This window comes from Lepisma saccharinum, chromosome 12 (assembly GCF_977018435.1).
Source record: "Lepisma saccharinum chromosome 12, izLepSacc3.1, whole genome shotgun sequence".
Classification (NCBI taxonomy): domain Eukaryota; kingdom Metazoa; phylum Arthropoda; class Insecta; order Zygentoma; family Lepismatidae; genus Lepisma; species Lepisma saccharinum.
Genome location: NC_139240.1, coordinates 62,888,521 through 62,905,053, shown reverse-complemented (window position 1 = coordinate 62,905,053; position 16,533 = coordinate 62,888,521). Strand labels below are relative to the sequence as shown.

The 16,533-nt window shown below is 41.8% G+C and overlaps 1 protein-coding gene across 1 annotated transcript; it reads right to left on the bottom strand.

Moving 5' to 3' along the window:
- Positions 1–1,966: 1,966 nt before the first annotated feature.
- On the bottom strand, positions 1,967–16,309 carry LOC145996506 (arylamine N-acetyltransferase, liver isozyme-like). Its single transcript, XM_083133009.1, has 3 exons — positions 16,006–16,309; positions 3,672–4,070; positions 1,967–2,952 (listed from the first exon to the last, which is right to left on the bottom strand). Exons 1-3 carry the CDS (start codon positions 16,144–16,146, stop codon positions 2,599–2,601), a joined length of 894 nt encoding a protein of 297 aa, XP_082989135.1. The 5' UTR covers positions 16,147–16,309; the 3' UTR covers positions 1,967–2,598.
- Positions 16,310–16,533: the final 224 nt, after the last annotated feature.

The window sequence follows — 16,533 nt, the reverse complement described above, 5'->3', positions numbered from 1 at the left end:
AGCAATGTTTTTTGAGGCAACAACAATTATTGGGGAAAATGTGCCTTGTTTGCCCCCCCCGGAAAAAAATCCCTTCCTTGCCCCTCCCTGGAAAAAATCCTGCGGACGTCCATGACCACAGGGCAGTGTTCCAGGACCCCTCTTGTTCATACAGTATGTATAATAAAGAAAATGCTTTAATATCTGAAAGGAAATACACTCTTTTGAAATTGTTTCTTTACAATTCAATAACTAATATCATTAGGAACATAAAATCTTACCCAAATTCTGTATAACCAAAGACAATAATAAATTAAATGAAACTGAAAGAGAAACATGCCATTTTTTGTACAACTTTTCTATTCGTACACTTAATAATATAAAAGAAAAAAAGTATATTTAGAGCAAACTGACTGACAGTTCTAATACTTTGATGCGTATCCTTTGGCTTTAATTACTTCTTGACACCTGTTCTTCATAGAATTAATCAGTTTCCGACATGTTTCAGAGCTTATTTTATTCCACTCGACTTGCACAAGAGTTTTCAACTCAACTTGACGCCTGCTTTATGGACTCGCCTCTTCAAAATTGCCCATAAGTGCTCAATGGAATTTAAGTCTGGCTTTGAGCTGGTGTTTGTAGTAGTTGGACACATTTCATATTAGCCAATTGAAGACTAAAATTGGTAAACGCTGTAACTGCCACAATAATTCAAACACCGTTTTTCACGTTAAACTGTAAAATGCGCCATGCTTTATAATGTGGTAAACGTGAAATGTGGCTGGTAGCCCTCTAAGTAGTTCAAAGGGCGTGTAAAGAGGTCACTAGTGTGCACGTTCTTACGGGCTGATGTGCGGAACGATGCGATTTCCCAACACTTTTGCTTTTGGCACTTACAACGTTTACCACTTTTAGTCCTCAATTCATGTTAACTCGATCCTTATGCTTACTGTCATTGTTTTGTTGGAATCTATAAATAGGCAGCATGTCCATTTTTTGGGCACTCTGCTTTACATTGTTCTTCAATATGTCCAAATAGACATAGGCATCCATGACACCATCAATAAACTGGATGGTACCTGGACGACATACAGCCCTAAATCATTAATGACCCACCACCGTGTTTAACTGTTGGAACTGTGTTAATATGATCATTGTCTTTATTTGATTTTCTCCAGACCCTATTTATCCCATCTGACCCGTATATATTAATCTTGGACTCGTCTGGCCATATGACACTATCCCAAAATTCCTGGTCCTTGTGGATTCGCCACTGCTGGTTAGTGTTTTAAAATTCATCGGTTTGTGACTTATTGTAAAATAAAAATATGATTATTTTGATTATTTGTCCAAATAATTTCATCAAAGATAAGATGTTCCTATTTGCTAATGGACGTGATCACCGTAGAAATTCAAGTGTTGACCTCTTTAGGCAGAGGTCTCGGGTTCGAATCCATGCCAGGTCATGGTTGTGTTTTGTTTTCTTTGTGACTGTCCTTTCATTAATTTCATCATATCGTCACTCAGACAAAAAGTGACTGAAACGCGAAGTAAAATGAATCACATCATTCAATCAATCAATTTCATTATATCGTCGATACGGGGTGGTGTATTTAATCCTATATGCAATTATACAAAATTCACTCATGAAAACTAGTCAACACACATACGCAACGAATAAGGATTTGCGTCAATCTTTGCAAAAATAGGGGTCTATGGCTTGAATAGATGTTTATTATCATACGTCGTTATCATAATTCCTCTCATTCGTTGCGTGTTCCAATTGAAAGCATTAGTCGCATTGTTTTGTTAGAAGTAGGGGTCTCATGTATTTCCCCTTTTCATAAAATGTGTAATGGATTCTCTTCTTATGGTAATCCAAAACGTTTCTAGAACCTATCAGGCAAGGTCTCAGAATAACAATATATAAATCTAGAAATGCGATAAAGTGCAATATATCTCACTAAATTAATTCAAGAAACTCGCATTAAGCTCAGATCATAGATAACTTTATTAATCATAATCCCAAGTACATTACATGCAAAGGAAATGAACTTGGAAATCGACATTTTTATGGTTGTAGTCAGGCCGCTAACATAAAGTTGAATAGTAAAAATAAAAATTATAATAATAATAAACTCGTAATTGCTGATTTATTATTACTATATCCTTGAGGAGTGAACATAAAGCACAACGGTTATTTATTTTTCACGTCATACCCTCAACATAATTAGTGAAAGGTATAGTTATTTTAATTTGTTTATTAAATCGTTTTTTAAACATGTTTGAATTTTATGGAGAAAAATTTAGTCACGAAGTTAACGTTGTAGACCTCTCGCATAATAATCTAAGTTTTGGAATATTATAAACTCATGGATCCACTTATTCACTAGCTTCAGTGATAAAATATGAAAACATGAAATTCTGACGTGGTGCCTACACTTCACGCTCAATTTTTCCAGCAAACTCATTTTTCCTTCGGTTATTCTGCTGGTGTAGTAAATAACTGAATATCGCGTATGAAATTAATAAGCTTTTGGCTTTTTTCTGATTTGAAATTAAATATGTCAAATTTAAACGGGGCTGCTGGAGACCCATGTTCAAATATATCGAATTTCTTTATTCCATAGACTCCAACCAATCAGAACGTCGGCGGAAAACGGCCAAAGACTTGACTATTTCCTCCTTGGGCAACATTGGAAAATGACGTAATACCTCTTCTTCTAACTTGTCATCTGGAATTTCAGATTTCTCAGGTGGCTTATTTTCGTGGTAGTGAAGAAGCAGTCTGTCAAAAATAGCCACTGCATGGTCACCGGGAGCAGGACATCGGTAGAGGCGAAGGTGAGACTGAAAATGACTCTTTGGATCCTCACAGAACAGCTCTCTCATTGGAGGTTCGAAATGAGGAAGGTCACGTGGTATAAGGTTGAAAAAGAAGACCTTTCTCCAACCACCGTCGGCCATTGGAATCTGTTGAAAAAAAAATGCGATGAGTGATCTCCAAAGGAGTCTGTAGTACAGAAATGTCTGGCATACTTCAATTTTTGAATAAGTAGTTTTATCTAACCTTACATTTCTTGCTAACTAAACTGAAAGCCCAGAAAAACTTTAGGCTTGAGACAACACAAGTATGGTGATATTAAATATAATAATATATATATTAAATAATAATAAGACAAAGGTGTTAGAAATTGACTCGAAAGAAATATAATATACTCAATAAAGGTATACTCAACATGCTTTACAATTAACTCAGGTATGTATGTATTCATAAGTGAGATTCGCAGGATTCATTTACAAAAAAAAGTTGTTGTTCAACTAAATACATCACACATTTAATACACTGGAAATAATAATATTAATAATAAAGATAATCATTATTGGGTAATCACACCTATTGTGTAGAGACCTCATTGATATAGATAAATTATCACGTTCGCTCTGATTGATTGCTACCCCAGCATCGAGCAGAGAAGCAAATTGCAATTAGAACACGGTCTACTCGTGGTCTGGCAGCCATCATTTCCAGCCAGCCCAGCGTCAACAAGGACATTCCAGCAGAAAATATAACTCCGTGAAATTCGGCCATTTCGTTCTTCAGTGCCCATCAAAGGTATGAAATAATGTTTTAGCCAACATAGGTAGTTACGATAATTAAGAACCGTAAAGAAAGAGGGGGACCAACTTACCCCCGGATCAGGTAAGGGTTCTCCACTACGGTGCATCCTAACGTAGACGTCATCTTCCTTCACGTATTTTATCTCCAATCCAGCATTTGTGAGAGAATAGGGGAGCTTCAACAGTGGCACAGTCCGAAGAGTTGGGTATCCACATCCGACATCGACAAGATGCAGATCCCCTACGTTTTCCAGGTCCTCCACTATGACAATAACATGGTTATCAGGCACCGCGGCATCGCTGTACATTCCAGCAACCACGAACACCTTGTAGCCAAGAGCTTTGAGGAGAAGATACATGAAGTAGTTATTGTGAACGCATACTCCGCCCTTTCCCGACAACCCTGCGTCTAGAACCACCTTCAATGTTGGTACCCTGTCTGCTTCGTCTACTGCATTCAGGCTAATGTTCTGGAAATAAATAAAAAATTAAGATTGTGATATTTAGGGAACAGATTTGAAGGTGCAACACCTTTCCAAAAATATAGCTGTTTTAATACCGATTGTTAGAGATATGTATTTTAGGACATGAAATCAAATAAACACTTGTGAACGCACTTTGTTGCACCTTTTTGTGAGATTATCACATATATTATCCTATAGTCTCATTTTGTAGAGCAGAACGAGAGCTATAAACTCGTACAATATAATCATTGCAGCTCCAATAGTTCCCAAGATAATGCAGCAAAACCCGCGAAAGAAAGCACAAACTACAACAAAACCTATTCGGCAGAACCATTGTTCTCTATGCGGTCCGCGCGCATTATATACAGAAGGGGCAGAAAAACTGTCTCTGTGCCAACTGCCGCGGGGCACATCCAGCCAACTTCCGGGGATGCAAAATCTTCGTGAGAGTCACCCAGGGGAAGACTTTTGCAGACGTAGCAAGAAGCCCAGAAGCAGACCCCGTCGGACAGCCCAGACAACAGCAGAACGCGACAGCAGCCGACACACCAGAGACGCCACCGCAGAACCCAATCCCACAGCAACACCAGCTCCGCCCAGCGTGTACACAAAATCCTAAAGACCCGCGCTTTGAGACGACCACACACGGACTGGACCCACGAAGACGCCAACCAACCGCCCAGGACGACGATGGATATCCTCAGATCATTCATCACTGCATTCACTGGGACCAGCCTCAACAGGATGCTACCCTACATCATGAGAGCAGCAGAGAAGCTCCGGGCAGCGAGGGACTCATTTGACAACCTGGCCGCCATCACCATCATGATCGCCGACATGTATGAAGATGGTTGCTTACCACAGATGCAACATCAAACGCCAACTGCGCATTGCGTCCTTCAACGCAAACGACGTCAAACTACAAAAGATGGAACTCCAAAACTAACTCCACACGCAAAAAATAGACATTATGTGCCTCCAGGAAATCTTCCTGAAACCAAAGCATCGATTCCAGCTGCGGAACTACAAGACATATCGAGGGGACAGGCTACATGCACAGAGGGGAGGAGTAGCCATCATCGTAAACAGCGCTGCAACAAATGGAGGCAATCGCAATCCGGATTCTCACGCCGAGGACTACGCTTGTGATTGTCTCAGGCTACATACCACCAGACTAGAAGAACATGACCTCCGAACCTTAGAAGCCCTCGGCCAACTTTCATGGGGGACCTCAACGACAAGCACCGCAGCTGGAACTCCAGGCAAAACAACGTGACAGGCAACCAACTAGCACGTATACTCCCAAGAACAGGACTTCAAATAGACGCACCGGTCGACCCGACCCACTTCCCAGCCAGAGGAGAACCTGACGTCCTGGATGCGTTCATCTAAACGGGATGCGGCATCACAACAGCACCATACGTTGATGTGGCACTACAATCGGATCACGTCCCGATCCTTTTCGAAGTGTTACATCAGGTCATCACGAACACGACGCCGGCACAGCCACCACCACCGATCACCTAGGAAGCTTACACGAGGCACCTCAACAACTAGTCGACCCCAGGATGCCACTCCAGACACCCCGGGAGATAGATAACGTCATCACTAATCTGACCACACACACGAAGGCGCAATGCGCACGCCCGACACCAGAGAGAAGAAACCGACAGGAACCGACATGCCGACGCATACCTGAACTTCCTACTAACGACCAAAAGACGGATCAGTAAACAATGGAACGACACCAGAGACCCGAGAACCAAACAACTCTACAACGAGATAGCGAGACGAACAAGATGCAGACTACAACAGAACATCACCATCCAATGGGAGAGACGATTAGCAGAAGTTCAGGAGAAGGACAGAGATTTCTGGAAGATTATGCGACCCGACTACCACCAGACTCATACACGACTGTACTCCAAGGACCGGCAGGACTCGAAGTGGAACCTCAAAACCAGGCAAACCTATTTGCAAGATGCCTTCAAGCAGTCTTCACGCCAAATCCACTTCCACAGCCTACGGACCCACACCATGCATAAGTGGAAGCCGCTGTCAACCAACTAAGAAACGCTCCACTGAACGACCGCCCACGACTTGCGACAGCGCGCCGGGACTGGACGGCCTCCCACCGATGGCCCTGAAGCAAGCCCCCCGGAAAGCGGTAGTGTTACTCATAAGAATCACAAACGCCGTACTCCTGACAGCACACTTTCCTGCACAATGGAAAACTTCGAGCGTCACGATGATCCCCAAACCCGGGAAGAATCCAAGACAACCAGCCAGCTATCGCCCAGTTAGCTTCCTATCTCATCTGAGTAAGGTGTCCGAAAGGGCGATAAAGACGAGACTCCAGGAACTCACCATGGAAAGGAACGTAGCTACTACACTACTTCCAATTCGGCTACCGACCTGGACACTCCACCACGTTTCAGCTAACCCGGGTAGTGGATCACGTGACGACCATGAGAGCAAGAAGACACTACATCCTAGGCGTCTTCTTAAGACATTGAGCGTGCCTTCGACAAGGTCTGGCAGGAGGGAATCACTTACAGGCTACACAGCAACCGCTTTCCGGACTGCTACGTCCGGCTCATCGACAGCTACGAAACCGAAGCTTTATAGTAAAGCACAAGGGAACAAGGGCAGCACCGAGAAGAATAAACGCAGGGGTTCCGCAAGGCTCGGTACTTGACCCCCTGCTCTACGCCTTATTCACAGCAGAGGTTCCTGTGCAGCAGAAGACCTTCCCTGCAGTGTTCGCTGACGACACCGCATTCTTCGTGATACACAGAGACCTAGACGTGTGCTACGAAAGAATGCAGCCCCAGCTACAAACATACGAAGCCTGGACTAGACGATGGCGAGTGCAGCCCAACCCCAACAAGAGCGAAGCGGTTATCTTCGGCGCCCGGAGAGTTCACCGACACCGGAGACTGCAACTTCTGGAAGACGACATCCCCCACAAGGCAACCACCAAATATCTGGGTCTAAACCTGGACAACTTTCAGACGCCATGTGGAGGAAACGTGCCAGAGAGCAGGGAACCGGCTAGGAGGGCTTTACGCAGTACTCCGGGCACACTCGCTCTCGCTGGAAACCAGGCTACACGTGTACCAGACCCAACACTACTATACACCAGGCGCGGTTGGCCCTATAGCGCACAGGATCAGTGAACCCCCAGTAATATACGATAATCACCTCGAGAATGAACAATAAACAACGTCTTTACATTTTCACATTATTTCGCTAAAAATTCTACACAGTAAGTCATGTATTTGTGTCCGTAACACGGCGAACTCTCTTGGTGAGAAGAAAAAACCGCGAATCGACCGCCCTGATACAGACCTTCAGTTGAACCCCCACAGGACACCTCGTGCCATTGTGAAAGCTTCGTGCGGGAGCAGAAGCTCGAGGAGGGAATAGGACAAAATACAAGGAACAGGATATTGCAGAACCTATGTCTCCACCCAACGGTCATGCGCAGTTCGTTCTCTCGCAGAAGCCGCGGGACAAGGCTCCGTTCTCGCTGCTTTCTCCCTTCCAGTGTTGCTGTGTGCGGTTCAAGTTTGAAGCGCACACATGACATATTCAATCTTCTCTTGTATCATTTTTGCACCGAACTTCTTGGAATAAATGCAAGATTGTGGCAGAGATGGATGAGTGGAAACAAATACAAGCTGGAATTAGATGCGATGAATTAAAATAAAGGAGATACATTACCAAAATGGCTCGTGCATGCATTCAGAGGTTTTTCCTTAAAGGTGGAAACACTTCGGGTTCGCGAGAGAGAAAGAATGGCGCGAAGACGTGAGTCGCTGTCGCTCGGTGTCAATGCCTCAAGTTTGTTAGTTTTTGAAGTGCTTGGATACTTGTTGGAAAGTATTAAGTGATGCTGCGAGTGAAGCGAGGGATGGACTTCACCTAGGTTATGGCATTTAATGCAGTGTAGGCATTGCTGTCCGCGCAGGTAAGAAATGACCGATAGAAATGCACATAATTAACGTTAACAAACTTCCTTGACCACTGAAAAAAAAAAAAGCGTGTGCTGGTCGACCAGCCCCAAATTTGAACAAAGCTGTCGCGTATCAATGAAAGGGTCTCAGGTTCGATTTCTAGTGTGCACATGCCATTAGTTGCCATTTCCATTTAATAAATGTAGGACCAGTTCTGATTGTTCGGCATGGACGTCCGAAAGGGAAAAAAGGGGGCCGCCCCCCATGAAAATTTAATGTCAACCAAAAATTATATATTACACGCATATAATTTAATTTCAGTCACAGTAATTTTTGGTAATTATTATAAAAGCGTTGCAGTAACTTCAGACTGAAGGAGTGTTTTTTGCCCCTCCTGGGAAAAAATATATTCCTTGCCCCTACTTGAGGACGTCCATGATATTCCAACAAAACTCCACTTTTTTCATAAAGGCACAATTTATTGTAGTTTCCGCCCTAAATTTATTCGCACACCCCTACTACAAAACCTTATAGTCCTAGATGAAAAAATTCTAGACAAATCTTTTAAGCCCTCCCCCCATCCTTTTGTTAGGCGAAGGAAGTCTATTTTGCAGAAACTGAATATATGTCGCATAACTTCAGTGAACCCCCGGGTAAATAATGCACGAGCCGCGCCTGCTATACACCATCCCGGCGTGGCATCAAGTAGCTCCAACAACCTTGAACAAACTCCAGATCGTCCAGAACAGAGCTGCCAGATCCATCAGCGGGCACAGCAGGGACACCAGAATAACCCAGATACACGAGAACCTGAATCTACAACTCCTGAGACATTCACTTCCATGACAATCCCGCTGTACGAAGCATTGGACAGACGACCATCCTAAGGTGGGAACACCGCACTCCCAGACCAGACGACCCAAGAAACAGACAAAGAGACGAACCACTGTACGACTAACCCACTACCCGACGTTACCAGAACCCTGCCTCCACCATTTTACTTCAAACCCAAACCAAACCTTAAGTGTTCACATATATCCTTGTAACCTGTATGTATATTTACTCCTTGTACCTTGTATAATTCATATATGTACCCAAACTACACCAAATTAACCTTGTGCCCACCTTAAAATTACATTTCCTGTAAAATGTGCATTCCATGTATGTATCCATGCCTTATTTACCTAATTACCATCGTAGTTTATTGTATCCCAACATGTATCTGTCTTTACCTCACCAGAACGGGTCGTGCAAGCAAAACCCTTCACACCAGCCGAGGGAGCGAAACAACACTGCCAAAACGCTCAGCCTCCAAGGATGCAAAACCACCCCCTTTTTCGAGGCAGAAAAACCTCAAAACTCCTCGCTCCAGCCAAGTATCAGGAGCAACACCCTTCCCCTACCATAGACTTACCAGCTGTTGCAGTTGCAGCAGGAAACAAGACACTCCAATTAACACCACACAACTTTCCTGTTCTACATAGCCGAGTCCTACGGGACGATACTTACACACCTTCAAACCCATAGAGAATGATGACGATGAGAGCACTGAATGAAGGTATTTTATCAGTACCTTTTCTTTCTTGTACCTTTAAATCCTTTCCCTAGTGATATCTGCAGGATTATCTCGTTATTTTGTTGGACATGGCAGTTAATTGCTCTAACAGCAGCGCATATAAAACAATGTTACTTGTAATAAAATATAGATAGAACTTCACCATGCGAATTACATGAACTTTCCCAACATATCTCTGAGGCGGAAGTATCCGCTCTGCCCCTCTTGCGGGCGCCCATGGTGGTCATCCTCAATTTGCTATCTTTTCCTGACTTTGACTGTCTTCTTTAGGAATAGTGAGCTAAAGATGGGGTGTGTAAACCAAACCACTAGCGTAGGGTACGCCACTGACCCTCAACCACCCTGCAGTAATGCAAAGTATTGTAATGAACTTAGGTCTTGCCTAATAGAAGACAATCCAAGTTTGCCATTGCTTAACAATAGGAACAAAGTGAGGGGGAGACTGGGAACACGAAATTACCATACGTAAAGCATGGGGCAACGCACAAATAAGATTATTGTTAATTGTTATTATTAGCCTTTTGGTTACCACGTATCTATAAATAGATATGTTCGGTAAAGCCCAGGTTACCGCGTATCTGTCTCTCTCTTCAATAAATAGATACGTTGTCATGTTAGTAGTTTTTACGTCATAATGTCACTATTATTCGTTGGAATTGCGATTTTTTCAATGTTATATATTATTGTTATACTTGCCTCGTTCTTTGGATCCCCAGGCGGCATCAAAGCGCGCCGGTTTCCTTTGGAAACCAGATCCTCCCACCCTTGAGAATATTGCAATCCTGCGACGCGTGCAAGGTGAGCATGCTGTCAACAGGCTGGACGTTGCCAAGTCACTTCATCCCCCAAGGTCTTCTCTTCGCCGCCTTACTCCGCAACAAGAGAGCGGTGTGAGGTGCGTATGCGAGTTCGTATTCTTGGATTGACAAGTGTATTTTTTTATATCTAGTTTATTGTTATATCTTAGAAATATTACGGGAAAACAGAGTTTGTATCGACATGTGGCGACCGTGGGACACAACCGAAGTTCCAGATCATTCAACAAACCAAGATAATCCTCAACCAAGCACTTTCGGAGCACCGAACAGAAAAGTATCCAAAACCAAAACGTTGAACAAAGTCAGTTATTTGTGTGTAATGTGCACGAATATGTCGAAAAGAAAAAGCTAGGAAAAGGAGCCATTGCAGAGATAGCCAAAGTATTAAAGTTAGACAGAAAAACCGTGCGAAAATTTGGAGAGGTCCAGTCACACCAAAGAAGCCTGGAAATAAAAAGAGAAAATTTAACAAAGTGGACGAGTTTACTTGTGATTTCATTAGACGCGAAATTTACAAGTTCTATAGTAAAGGACAGTCACCGACAGTGAGTGAACTATTGCAACTTTTAAAAAGTGTGTCGGACTTCCCTTATGAAGAAACAACGCTTCGAGAACTAATAAAAAAACTTGGTTTTCGGTTTGGTCGCTTAAGGAAAAAGAATGTAATAATGGAATCGGCGAGAATTGTTACTTGGAGATTCTACGGAGACTACAGGAGCTGCGTTCAGAAGGTTGCAAACTCATTTACTTGGACGAGACTTGGTCCACATTAAATTCTCTTATTAAACGTTATAAAATGCTATGCAAGATTGGACGAATCAGATGATTAGTATGATGTATTTTCGGGTCACAGAAATAATGAAACACCATAATTAATTATCTGTGTCGATTTATTTATTTATGTCACATGCTTTGAGTGCAGCGCGTCGACTTCCCCCCGCCGCCCTCTTAAAGCATGACAACAACGCGTTGCCTGGAGCTTTGTTGGGGTGGTCTTGCTAAGGAGGTCCTGGCTCATTAGAAGAGGGGCGGGCAGGGTACGATTCCAAAGGCAGCCGCCTGGGGAACCAATGAACGCGACAACGTATGTGTCGGCGTAAGGACTGTTGCACGTCCCGGGAAATTTATTCTTATTGCATTAAAAAAGCTGGAAAATGGCGGCTTTCTTTGAAGGAAAAAAAAGCATTTTGTGCACAATAAAGGCCAGACAATAATGCAGAAATATTGGAATTTTCCGGCTCCCCCCCCCCCGCATCCATAGATACACTCTAACTACTTAACTCTCTAGCCTTCTTAAATCCGAAGGTTCATGGTTGCAGCAACACAGGCCTTCCATCTGTCCCTATCCTGAGAAAGATCTATATACTCTTTTTCATCCCTACCAATTTCCTTTAGGTCCATCTCAACATTATCCCTCCATCTTCGTCTTCCTACTGGTCTCTTACCATTAGGTTTCCCAACAAGAATCCTGTAAACTCTTCTTTCCTCTCCCATTCGTGCCACATAGCCTGCTCACCTAAGTCTTCTTGATTTAATCATTCTAATAATATCTGGACATGAATACAAATTATGTAGTTCTAAATTGTGTAACCTTCTCCACTCACCTGTCTCCTCATCCCTTTTTGGTCCAAATATTTTCCTAAGGATCTTATTTGCAAATACTCTCAATTTATGTCATTGCTGATTGTTGATATATCTTTTTACAGATAGATACACTCAATGTGCATAAATTGTATATAGTCCGAACTATGGTTCATTCCGCGTATATCTGTACTTGATTCGTCTGTCTAGGGCAATTAGCCTCCGACCTACAGTCATCTAAATTAAACTCTGCATTTTGCTAAAAATCGGCCCGGTATCTGCAAAATGGGCTCGGCAATCAAAAGATTAGGGTGCCAGCAGATGAGACTTAAGGGCCGAGTGACTGCCCGGGGGGTCAAACCCGGTCGTTTCGCTTGATTACTGCCAAACACTTATTTCTGATTAGTGTGGGTATTTGTTTATTTTTAAGTCCACTTTATGTACAGAAAGCCTAATCGGGACTGAACCTACAGTTTAAAGTGGGATTCGAAGCACTATGATGCCTGCCCGATGTTGTGGTAACGAAAATTATAGGCTACATGTAGAACGTGATTTCACTGTGAGCAAAATGGTGGATTAATGGAGATGTGTAGATTGCTTTTCAAAACGAATCGACTTAAGTTGTAAAATGATCCCTTTCCCATAATACTGAAAATTATTGAAAATAATAATAAACTATAATAGTACATTCACAAAGGATCAGGGAAGAAGATATTATTTCTCTGGTTGGGAATTAATTTATAATTGAAGGGCATATCCAGTGGGGGTGGGGTACTGATTTCCTCCTTCAGTTCGAACACACCGTGTTTTACCTTACAAGTTCAGAGGCCCTGGGTTCGAATTCCGGGTAAAGCATGAATATTTGTGCAACTTCCTTCATTTCATCTCCAATGTCGTAATTAACTCACATAGAAAAATGACGTTAAATATACATAAAAAATGACCTATTTCTGTAAAGATAGAAAGTGGTATACTATAACAAATATTATTTTTTTTAAAACAAATGTTTATTACTATTTAAGTTTTAATAGGCTTGGTTTATTTGTGCCCTGCTCCCAAAAAAATTCTATGACGCAGCGCGTCTTTTCACGCACCCTGGATACCCAGGATTTAGGTACACGATATATTATGTTCTGCGCAAGAACTTCTTCTTCTTCTTCTTCTTCATGCCCCTCACCGCTTGCATGGTAGCAGTCTTGGGCAACGGTCGCAAGAACATAATGAAGAAAAAAGTATTATTCCAATATAGCCAGCTCGTATTCAGTCATTCACAATAACAAAATTAATTTCAAAGTATCTTCCAGCTTCAACTGTTGGGAAAAAAGATAAAAATGCAGCCTCCCTCCAAAAATTGAAAATAAACTGAAAGAGTTTCATGATTGTAGAATGTGAAGTATTTTCAATCCCAACGCTTCGCTTCTTGTTGTTGCAGCAGTCACATTCACAATAGCAAATCAAAGGGCTTCGAGTAGATTCTCAGCGAAAGACCTCGATTAATCTACCTGAACATACAGTGGACTTAAAAATACAAACTTTGTCAAATAATTTTACGTACACATGCAGCATTATCATCAGTGACGTGCACTGAGGAGTAGCTAGTCTAGCAGAGATAGATCAATCAATCTCACATCTCTGATTATTTTCAAATCACAATATTTATCGTCTTGTTGAAGCTACAGTTTACATGCAATACTTATTTTTTACGTGCTTTTTGACCCTCGGTGAGATCAGCTGGAAAGACTGGACTAGCTGGCTGGCTTTTCCTCCGCCTCATCAGTTCCAGGTAGAAATAGCCGCCCGAAGGGAAAATTGTTTCCTCTACCTCCCTTGCCCCCCGCTGCTATGGTTGAAAAGTCGTGGTTTATGGTAGCTCGGTCTAATTCCTATAGGAACAGATAGGGGATTGGTTTCCCTTCTAATCAATTAAGAATCCTCTAAAGAATTCAGGGGATAAATTTCTGTAGTACTTATGTTATCTGTATTTACACCACAATTTTATACTCGTTGCATAATATGTATGTATAATGTGGGATGTAAAAATATAATTTTATTGTAATGTAATGGGAACGTATTATGTGCAGACAAAAATACTTGGAATTGTTATGCTTTCTTTTCTTTTTTTCAAATACGGAAGACATAACAAATATTTGCTCACATTCTGTCTCGCTCTCGTCTTAGTAGTGTTTTATTTAAATATACTAATCTCTTGGTCTCCAATAAAAAAAATGTTAGCTAAACGGTCATAAATATAAATACCTGTATAATTATTTGCGCAAGAGAACGCACGTTCTTATTGTTGTTAGTTTTATTTATTTTACTTCGCTTTTCTGCCACATTTGGTTATCGCGAAAATGTGGATGAGTGATAATATGATGAAATTGATGAACAAAGAACCTCGCAAAAGAACATCCATGTCCATGCCGAGATTAGAGCCCATGACGAGCGCGAATTTGTGTTGTACTCTGCAGTGAATAATGAAACAATTTGGAATGAGAAATGTATCCCAGAACTTAAGAAAGCAAATTAATAAGTACTATTGAAGAAACAACAAAAAAGTGTATTTTGTTACCAGTTTATCCCCCTTTAATATATTTATCTTTTACCACCTCCCATCACTTTTTCTAGCTGTGTAGAGTTAATCGTGATAAGTAGCTAATGAGCATATGGAAGTCATGAGGGACAATCGTGAACAGAGAACTTTGGACTCATGACTTGGCGAAGAAATTATTTTTTTTATAACGTTGCTCTTCCATCACTTTACCTAATTTCTGCCATAACGATGAACGTAGATTCAATTTAACGGGTGAAGGAAGGACACAAGAGAAACACTCACACACAGGCCAGGGATCGAACCCGGATCCTTCAGTAAGGGCATCATGAGATGGTGGAATTAGGAAAATCAAACAATGCATTATTTTTCAAAGAACATTAATCCGGGTTTGAACCCCGACCTGGACAAGTGTGTTCTTTGTGTGTCCCTTCATCAATTTTATCGTATCATCAACGCGATTAATCAAATGTGACAAAAAGCAACGCTAAGTAACAAAAATCAAATCAAATCATTGATGGATTGTTTGATTTGGTTTATTTTACTTCGCTTTTCTGACACTTTTGGCTAATCGCGAAGATGATACGATAAAATTGATGAAGGAACACACACAAAGAACACCCGTGGACAGGCCGGGATTTCTGGCTTAGTAGTAAAATCAAATCTTTTTTTTTTTTTTTTTTTTTTCGAAAGAGAAGTTAAATGTACCTTTTTTAGTAGTCATTCCTCAATTTGCAATCTTTTCCCACCTTTGACATTCTTTCTTTTAGGAATACTGGGCCCTAAAGGGGGGTGGTTGACCCCCACCAACCCCCCTTGGGCACGACATTAATTGCTACCCCAAGTGTCGACGTCACCGATTATCATCTCACTGGCGTACGCGGGGGCGAGCTGATGGGGTTACAATCCCTCCCGAAGTTTTGAAAATATGTATTATCCAGCTATAAAATTCCAGTCCCTCCGAAAAAAAGATCCTGTATACATTAGTGTTTATTATAGTGTATTAATCTGTGCGAGAGAATAGAGAATACTACACGTTTCACAACTCCTTGCCTAGCTACGAAATTAAAGCAAGCTATTTATTTCTTAAATGTCCTCGCAAGATTTTCAGCACCTAAGCTCTGAGGTTCATAGGTACCGTGTGCCGCCGACCATATGGCTCGGCACAATTCTTTCAAATTGATGAAACTGACCCATTTCTCCTGTTGATGCCCAATATGACACATTTATGTACATTCCCTATCCACGAAGATAGGTCTACCCGTAATTGCTAATCACCGATTCTATTCATTTTGTTTTGTGTAATGATAGGGCAAAGAAAAGCAAAACTATGTGCCCAGAGCTCAATTCCTTGCCTCCGACCGCCTGCCAATGCATACATCTAATGCAATTACGTCACTAAAATACACAAGGAAGTTTCATGCAGTGAATCGTTTAAAACAAAGAGTTAATTGCTTACCTGGAAGGGGATTTCACTCTGAAAGGCCCTGATAACTTCATTCAAGAATTTATGACTAGTAATGTTCTTCCCTTCAGGGTTGATTTTGAGTTTGTTAACCAGAAATTGCAGCGCAGTTTGAAGATTCAATTCAGTTGCCATTCTGCCCGTATAATTGAGAGAACTTTCACCTCGAGATTCTCCAACGTTGCTATCTCTACTCTTCAGAATTTCCCCATCTAGCTTGTCGACCGTATCTCGCGTGCCAGCATTTTCCTGCTTTTTGCCTTCTCGGCTCGTCACGAATGGCCACGAAGTGAAAGGGGAACAGCTGACGTTTGATTACGAAACTTAGTTTCAGTATTGTACTGTAGATGGCAGCGCATGATTCATCGACGAATGCGGTCCATAGGAGAAAAATAAAACAAATACGCGATGTGAAGTATAGATATGAAGGGATTACGAGTGATCCGTCTCTCACCAAGATATCTAAACCAAATGATTATTTACATAACTTTAAAATAAATAGCGATGCCCCTTCAAAACATC